This window comes from Nicotiana attenuata, unplaced genomic scaffold, assembly GCF_001879085.1.
Source record: "Nicotiana attenuata strain UT unplaced genomic scaffold, NIATTr2, whole genome shotgun sequence".
Taxonomy (NCBI): domain Eukaryota; kingdom Viridiplantae; phylum Streptophyta; class Magnoliopsida; order Solanales; family Solanaceae; genus Nicotiana; species Nicotiana attenuata.
The window spans coordinates 139,199-148,604 of record NW_017672670.1 but is presented as its reverse complement, the minus strand read 5'-3'; the positions used below and the strand labels follow the sequence as shown (position 1 = coordinate 148,604).

General features: G+C 35.9%; 1 protein-coding gene across 1 annotated transcript; it reads right to left on the bottom strand.

Annotated features, from left to right (window-relative positions):
* Positions 1–5,165: 5,165 nt before the first annotated feature.
* On the bottom strand, positions 5,166–8,758 carry LOC109214044 (eukaryotic translation initiation factor 5A-3). The gene is made up of 5 exons (XM_019377920.1): positions 8,544–8,758; positions 6,476–6,598; positions 6,310–6,366; positions 5,967–6,041; positions 5,166–5,560 (listed from the first exon to the last, which is right to left on the bottom strand). The coding sequence occupies exons 1-5, from the start codon at positions 8,664–8,666 to the stop codon at positions 5,456–5,458; spliced, it is 483 nt and encodes a 160-aa protein (XP_019233465.1). The 5' UTR covers positions 8,667–8,758; the 3' UTR covers positions 5,166–5,455.
* Between the last annotated feature and the right edge of the window lie 648 nt (positions 8,759–9,406).

The window sequence follows — 9,406 nt, the reverse complement described above, 5'->3', positions numbered from 1 at the left end:
TAAGTATAACAAAGTCCTCCTTGACCATAGGCTTCGAACAGTATTGTCAATATATTGCATTTAAAAGTTTTGGTAGCTAGATATAAGATTTGGACGTCGAGCTGGTGAGTGTGAGATTGTTAAATATTTTCTTTTGAGATTCGCATAATTTATGATTAGAATGAATGACTTATATAGCAAAAGAATCATAAAGATCACAAGTATGTAATTCCATAAAGTTTTATATTTTAAAGATCTAATGATATCTTTAGGATGTACTATTGGTCAAATGTGTAATTTAATTATTAAATATTTATTATTTTTCATTAATTAAGAATTCAACTATTGGATATTTATTTTTTTATTTAAATTATGTAGAAACTCCTAATATTCAGAAATTTAGAATTGAGTAAGATTTTACTTATATAAATTCTACGAATACAAATAGACTAAGAGGGTGTTTGGCTAAGCTTATAAGCTGGTCAAACTGGCTTATAAGCACTTTTTGGCTTATCTATGCGTTTGGTAAAATTAAAAGTGCTTATAAGGTAAGTGCTTATAAGCCAAAAATAAGCCAAAAGCCATAAGTTGGTCTCCCCCAACTTATCAAATTTCAGCTTATAAGCACTTTAGGTTTGACCAAAATATTTACTAATCTATTCCTAAAATACTTCTTTTTAAAACAAACTCTTTGTATACCCAATTTTTTAGCTGCTTATTATTAATTTCAGCACTTTTATCCAAACATGTAACTGCTTATTTTTTAAATCAGCTTCAGCACTTAAAAGTGCTTTTCAGCACATATGCTTATTGTGACGACCCAAAAGGTCATCACCTGTTTTCTCACTCATTCCGTGCTTCCGAGGCCTCGAAAACCTCATTCAGGATTGCCTCGATTTGCGTGCGCAGTCCGGGCGCGTAGCCGAAAAGCTTAAATATGAACTCCGTGTGAAAAATGCTAAATTTTGATATTAATATGAATATAGTTGACTTCGGTCAACATTTTGGGTAAACGAACCCGGACCCGTGATTTGACGGTCCCGGAGGGTCCGTAGAAAAATATGGGACTCGGGTATATGCCCGGAGTCGAATTCCGAGGTCTAGAGCCCGAGTAATGAATTTTTCTGTGAAATTATTTTTCTGAAATTACTAAGGAAATTGGAAATGAAATTTGATTAAAAGACTGTGGTATCGGGCTCGTATTTTGATTTCGGCGCCCGGTACAAGTCTTATATATGATTTAAGCGCTTCCTGTAAAGTTTGGTTGAAATCGGACGTTGTTTGACGTGTTTCGGACCTAAAATGGAAAATTTATGTTTTATGAAAGTTTGGGAGAAATCATGAGTTTTGAGGCTTGATTCGTTGTTTATGATGTTATTTGGGCGATTTGATCGCGCAAGTAAGTCCGTAGGATATTTTTGAGGTTGTGTGTATGTTTGATTAGGAGCCCCGAGGGCTCGGGTGAGTTTTGGATAGGTGTCAGAGTGCATTTTTGAACTTTGGAAAACCTGGCATGTTCAGTTCTGGTACCTTCGCATTTGCGAAGGAATTCTCGCAAATGCGAGCTTGCAAATGCGAGTCCCTGATCGCAAATGCGAAAAAGGGGACATCTGCACTTGGGTCGCAAATGCGAACTTCCGTCCGCAAAAGCGATGAAGAGCCCGTCGCAAATGCGACATAATGGCTCGCAAATGCGAAATTTCCAGACTTCCACAGAGTTCGCAAATGCGAACTCGCCTTCGCATTTCCCAAGTTAGCAGGTCGGGGTTCGCAATTGCGAACTCCAGTTCGCAATTCCCATATCCGAGGCCCAACAAATTTTATACTTAGTCGAATTTTCATCACTTTTCACCATTCTTTCAAAACCCAAACACCATAGGCGATTTTTCAAGAACAAACTTCATCCCAAATCAATTGTAAGTCGATTTTTACTCAATTGTTTTAATCTTTAACATCATTTAACATGTTTTCCACTTAAAATCAAGGATTTTCACGGGTGAAATTGAGGTTTTTGGGTAGAACCTAGGTTTTCTATAAATTGGGGATTTGGACCTCAATTTGAGGTCCGATTTTAAAACAAATTGCATATTTGAGTTCGTGGGGGAATGGGTAACCGGGTATTGGTTCGAACCTCGGGTTTTGACCACGTGGGCCCGGGGGCGATTTTGGAAATTTTGGAAAAAACTTTGGGAAATTTATTTTTATGCATTCAAATTGATTCATTTAGTGTTTATTAATGTAATTAAGTAATTTGTGGCTAGATTCGAGCGGTTTGGAGGTGGAATTACGAGGTAAAGCCATAGTTGAGGCTTGAGTTGAGTTCAAGGCATCGAGGTAAGTGTTTGGTTTAACTCTAGCTTGAGGGAATAGGAGTTGAGTCTTATTTGTAACTTGCTAATTGTTGAGTACGATGTATAGGCATGGTGACGAGTATCTATACATTGGTGTCAAGCATGACCGTGAGTCCTTATTTGCGAATAGTTTGGTTGTTGTTATGCCTTCCATGCTTAAACGGTGATTTCTATATGTTGTAAAGACCTTGTGAAAGAAATTATGATCTTGAAACTTCGTGGAGCATTGGCTCGGGTTGAAATACAATTTGTGAAGGTATATGAGATAAGCAACTCTTTGGAGCATTGGTTCAAGTGATAATGTGAACTATGAGATGAAAGTGAAAGAAAGGAAAGAGTTAATGACTTATTCCCTTGCCGGGACGTTGTTGGTTATTGATATTGTACCCTTGCCGGGTTCTTAATTGTTGTTTGTGTTCCCTTGCCGGGATTTTCATTATTGTTTATTTATTTCCCTTGCCCTTGTTTGTGATTGTTGATTGGGTGAGGAAGAGTGTTAAAGCACGAAGGGTGATGCCGTGCACTGTTTGTTTATGATAAGGAAAGAGTGTAAAGCACGAAGGGTGATGCCGTGCATCGTTGCTTATTATGAGAAAGAGTGTTAAAGCACGTAGGGTGATGCCGTGCCGCACGATGTACCATTCCGTGCCGATTCTATTGATATATGTGAGGAATGAGAGTAAAAGCACGAAGGGTGATGCCGTGCACATGTTATTGCTTGGTGAGGACGAGAGTAAAAGCACGAAGGGTGATGCCGTGCACTGGTTGAATTCTGTTTCATTACGTACTATTGAGTTGTGCTGTATTCCTTTATTATTGGACGACTCTTATTTGGAATTTATTATACTCCCCACAACATGTTCCCCTCCCATATTGCTTATCTGTTTTGTATTTCGATTCCGCTGTATATATATATCTAGCCTCGTCACTACTTCGCCGGGGTTAGGCTAGACACTTACCAGCACATGGGCTCGGTTGTGTTGATGCTACACTCTGTGCATTTTTGCACAGGTCCAGGTTTCGAGCAGCAACAGCAGCAGCTTTAGTTCAGGAGCATATCTTCAGTCCGGAGAGACCCGAGGTAGCCTTGCAGGCGTCCGCAGGCCCGGCGTCTCCCTTCTATCCTTATATTAGACTGTCATCTCTTTGTATTCGGGATAAACAGATTTATGTTTCTTTCAGACCTTGTATTTAGTAAACTCTTAGCAGTTCGTGAGTAATGTGACACCGGTCTTGGGTAGAGGCCTATATTGACTACTCCGTATTTTATTCAGTTTCTATAATTAAGACTTCCGCTATTAACCAGTTTTGTTATTTTATATTGTTGTCGTAAATTGTTAAAAAGAATTGTTTAATTATGGAAAAGTAATCAAAATGGCTTGCCTAGCTACTACGAGTAGGCGCCATCACGACCCCCGAGGGTGGGAAATCCTGGTCGTGACACTTATCAGCTACTCTAAATCAGTTAAGCCAAACGACCTCTAAGTACAATTAATTATTAACTTAACAAATTTATTCACAATAAAGTTGTAAAATTTAAAGATGTATTATTGGTAGTGATGAGTACTTGAATTTGTTAGCAGCAGAGGAATCACAATAACTTATGAAATTAAACTGATACATTAATTATAAAAGTAGAAAAATTTAAGTTAGAATATAATAACCTCTATTTTTCAGTTTCTTCCTTTATTGAGTTAGCTTTAGGATCAATAGTGATCATTTTCAGGAATTTACACTTTTATTTATAACTCCAATACATTTTTATATAATATTTATGTGAGTTTTGTAAAATATTATACTCATTGAAACAGAGTACACGCGCGTACCCTAAAACTAGTATAGTAATAATTGTGTAAATAAAGAAAAATTAGTCGACAGTTTAAGTGCTCTTAGAAATTAGAAATCATCGATCCAATCTCGAAACCAAACAATCCTTTAATTCAGATACCAATATTAGAACCAAACCTAAAGTGTATCTCATAGCTCAAATACATTACATTTTGAATTATGTCCCAAAGTTGATAACTTTACTTCACACAAACACTACAATCATGTCCTTTGATGCGAGAGAGTTAGCTAGCGTTTGGATATAGATTTAGTTGAAACTTGAAAAAATAATTTTTGAAGTAGTTTTGAAAAATAATTTTTGGAAGTTGAAATTATGTTTGGACATGCATTTTATTTGAAAAAAATTTGAAGTTTTGTGAGTGGGAGAACAAGTTTCACCCAAAATCTACCCTAAACTAGATTTTGGGAACTTGAAAAATAATTTCAGAAATTTTTCAAAAATAGATCATTAATCTATGAATAAACAATGTTTTCAAAAAAGATTTGAAAAAACGGTGCCAAAATATATGGCCAAATGGGGCCTTAATTTTTCTCATAACCGAGAAATTCCCGAGTATCCAAACTCGTGACATGCGCCTAACCTTCACATCACACGTTATGCTTTAGGAGTGTATTGCAGGTACAAATAAAAAAAAAAAATTTAAAATGGTGGTGCGTAGCCAGTTTGTGCTCACCGAGTACCTGTTACCTCCCACCAGAAAATATATCAATTAACTCAATCCATCAAAACTTAGACGGATAAGAAGAACCACTCAATCTTTTTTTTTTTTTTATGAATTAAGGGCACATTCTTTGTCTAAACATCTCCAAAATGAGATTATTTAAGTCATCAAGATATCTTGAAGCTTGCAATCAAACTGCTACAACTTAAATTGTACAAGTGACAGATGCATATGTTTCAAACTACTACTTCTACTTCACAAGTACCAAATGTCATTTTCTAAAAAGGAAAAAAGAAAGCCAAATTTCTCAGTAAGGAACAATGAATAATCCAGTGAAGATGATCTGAATGCAGATTAAGCAAAATATAAGGCAAACAGTTAATTAAAATAACACAAGTAACATTCCTGATTGTGCTGTCAAAGGCTCAAAGCCATTTCTTTCCCTAACCAGCAGCAGTTGTCTTCTATCTTTGTTTTAACAGTGCAAATCAAAACATTCAAGCCATCTCAATATGAGATTTTTAACGCGAGTTTTTAATCAAGTGATATCCAAGTACCACGTTAGGATATGATAATGTCTTAACTAAAGCAAAGATTTATGCTGCAGAGACACAACTAGTTCTTGGTACCAATGTCCTTAACGGCATTAATCTGCTCTTCGCCCATTGCAGACATAACAGACACCACAAGATCCTTTCCTTCCTGAAACCCATCTTTAACCTACGAAGAAACACAAAACGAAAAAAACTCGGTCACTGCCACTGTGTTTGGTATGACAAAATTCATTTTCCAGGAAAATAATGGAAAAATCCTAGAAAATGTCTTTCGGCCTTTGGTTGACGAGTGGAGAGTATTTTTAAGTGTGCATATATATATACACACTAAAATTAATAGTAATATTAGCAAATCAGATTGTTTTTGACAAAATATTTGAGTACTAAAGGTTAATAATAATGTTGTTAAATGTTAGTTGGAGCAACTAATATGCAGTTAAAAAGGCCAATATAGTTGTAAGGAAAATAACTTCTGATCACAAGTTGGGGAAGTCATGTTTATTCCTCTTTTGTACTGTACAAAAAGTTATATTAGAAGAAACATTTTTTGCTGTATAGTCAAAAGTTTATACCTGCTTCAGCAGAGCTTCATCGGTGGGGAGACGGAGGTCATCCTTGGTGTTTCCACTTTCAGTAAGAAGGGAGACCTAATACAATGAAACGAATCAAAATACGTTGAGAACAACTGAAGAAAGAATCAGCAAACGAAATTCCAGCTTTGCAAACAGAAATTCAAGGATTAAATTTTGGTATTAAATCGAAAAAATTGGATAAATTGTATCACAGAAACTTGGCAAACACCCAAGTTATTTTCCACTACTGACTTCTCGTCCATTACTCAATTTGGTCTTACTAACACCTAAAGAGTATCAGTGACTGATCCCCGCTTCACAAAAGTGGTAAAAGAAAACTTACAAAACCATCTTCAGAGATGTCAATCAGCTGATAGTCTGTACGATTGACATGTGGCACCTGAGAAGAACATGTACAAAACAGGATATAATCAAACTTCCTTTGCTGGTAGTAGACCAAACAATACAATAGTAGAGACAAAAAAGAGGAGAAAGAAACACTTCGTTACATCACAGTTGTGGGAGGAAGGAACGATATCTTCAAGTTTCTTTCCATTGAAAATGTCAATTGCCACAAAGTGACATTTAGCATGTCCGTGCTTGCCAGTTTTTGAAGTGGAGACCTCAACAACCTGCTCAAGATTACCATAATAAAATTCAACAACCTTCTTTGAAGAGCCACACATAAAAGTAGACCAGTAAATGAATATACCAGGTAGCAACAAGACCAAAGAAAATAATGGTAACTCAGTATTTTGGCTGACACAACAGTCACACTGAACTAGAACCTATACTGGCCTTGCCTTTCATCATTTTCAGGAATAGAGGGGGGAATCAAGCGAGATAATGTGTTAATCTTTTAAAGTGAACCTATTTATACTACAATACTTGCTGTTTATTTACTTTTACAGCTGAATAGTACTTGAAAATTCAAATCCATGATAAGGTTGCTAGTGAATAATTGAAAATCCGAATAGTCTGATGTAAATGGACTAGTCAATTTTATAGAATCCCAGGAAGTTCCATTATTGCCTAGGAGCATGAGCACTATTTAGATATTTTATCCTCTTTGACCACCTTCTTCAGACAAGGTCAGGTAGCTCTATCATCGGGCAATACTACGATATTTTTCCATTTCAAAATGTTGTTTTGAGTAAAACGAGTGTAATAAATACATTGCAGAAGATATACAATAAAGAGAAGAGACGGCAATTGATGGAATGTATCCAACAGATAATAAATCTGAGTTAAGATCCACTTCCTCGCTCACTTGGCTATATCTGCCATTTGAAAAGACATGGGTTGTCTTGAAGAAAAAAATCTTGGGTAAAGAAAGAAGGTAAATGTGGCACTAAAAAGCCGCTAGTAATAAATTTAGCCCTCTATCAAGGTTCCTAATTCTTAACCTGGTCCTGGTTTGGTTTGAGAAGAAAATATGGTGAAAGAATGAGATGAAACCATCTCTTTTCTTTCTGTCTCATTCGTCTTGAACCTTACCATGCACTAAATTAAAATGTAAATGACATCCCTTCCTAGTTGTAAAGGGCGAGCTATTTAGAAGTCAACAGTCATATGGCACGAAAAAGTGCTAAATATGGTTTTGATGGTTTGATCGTCACTACCACCAAGCAAAACTTTACTCCGCATGACAGACTAATCTCATTGCACCCATCCTCACATTTCCTAACGAGATCGGAAGGTTGGGCTAAATAGCTTGATAAGAGCATATATTAATTAGTTTGCAGGCTACTCCAACAAAAGACAAACTCATGAGTGACGAATGACTGTAGAAGCACCCGTAAAGAAGTTCAAAGAGATTGAACCTTAAAATTGCATCTCAAAAGGAGCCTTAGGTAATGGCAAATATAGATACTAAATCGAGCTATTCAGTTTAGTTACCAAAACCAATCCAATTCAGCAAACATTTCTCAAACATCTCCTAGCATCTACTCAATAACCAGATTCTGAATAAGGTTTCAAAGATTTTGAACTTTCAGACATTTGGCTCATTTCAATCACTCCCTCTGTCCCATTGTGTGTGATACACTTTCATTTTTAGTCTGTCCAAGAAAGATTGACTCCTCTAAATATTTAGAAGCACTTTAGCTTTAAACTTCTCATTTACCGTTAATGTAATGCTTTTATAGCCACACAAATATATGCATAAAACATCTCGATTTCTCGTTTACAGTCAAACACCATCAAATAAATTCGGACAGGGAGAGTAATAGCTAAAGCAAGGAAAAGCAGCACATCAATCTGACATGTCAAATTACCAATAAAACATACTAGCTGACCAATATATACATACACATTAATCCAATCAATCATCATTCCTTTTGTTTTTAAAAGACAATAAATCTAAGCAACTAAACACACCCTTTTTCTTCCATCAGCAAATACAAAAGATCCAGGAGAAACTTAGGCCAATCAGATACAGAAAACAACACACACAGGCATCATAAGGAGATTATCATCAAGATCCGATTTTTAAGCACACCCAATTCGAGAAAACACATCACGATTCAATATATATAAACTAACAAGGTGAATTTAAAAGGAAAAGGTGAATTTAACCTTGCAGGGACGGCCTTTAATGACTATATAACCATTCTTACGAATAGTACCAGCTTGTTGAGGGTAAGTTTTGGAGGCACCTGCATCTGCCTTTGACTCGAAATGGTGTTCTTCGTCCGACATGCCTATGCTTCTCTCTTTCTCTCTCTACAATGAATTCTTTTGCTATTTCGGGGAAGAACAAAGGACTTCACACAAATTTTGAGGACCCAACAAAACTGAGGTGACGCTTGTTTTATTTACGGAAAATTAACCCTCTTTTGCAACGTATTTTAGAAAAAATAGCACGGGCTAGCCAGTTTTCGGACTAGTCATTCAAAAATAGCAAATCATTAAAAAATAGCCACTATTTTGCTGCAACACAGAAAGTTCCAGCATAATATACTAGAGATCGGTGCACCTGTGTATGAACTTCCAGCTGGAACTCCAACACGCGGAAAGTTATAGCATAATATATTAGAGATTGGAGCACTTGTGTATGAACTTCCAGCATATAATGTTAGACCGGTATATTATACTAGAACTCCAGTATATTAGGTTGGAAGTCCAGTTACTCCAGTATAATATACTTGAATTTCAGAATATACTGGAACTCCAGTATATTATACTGGAATTCACGTATATTATGCTGGAGTATTTTCAGATTTTGAACAATGTTTTCGTTCAAATTTATCTTACATAAAAAATGACTAAATTTCGATTAATTTTGAAACTGTGGCTATTTTTGAATAACCACTTATAAATAGGGCTATTTTTTAATTTCTCCCCATATTTTAGTGTCGCAAGGGTCAAATTTACCACAAGGATGTGACGGGATGAATGTAATTTTTCCGTCCTTAATTAGAGATAAAAATTTATTTATA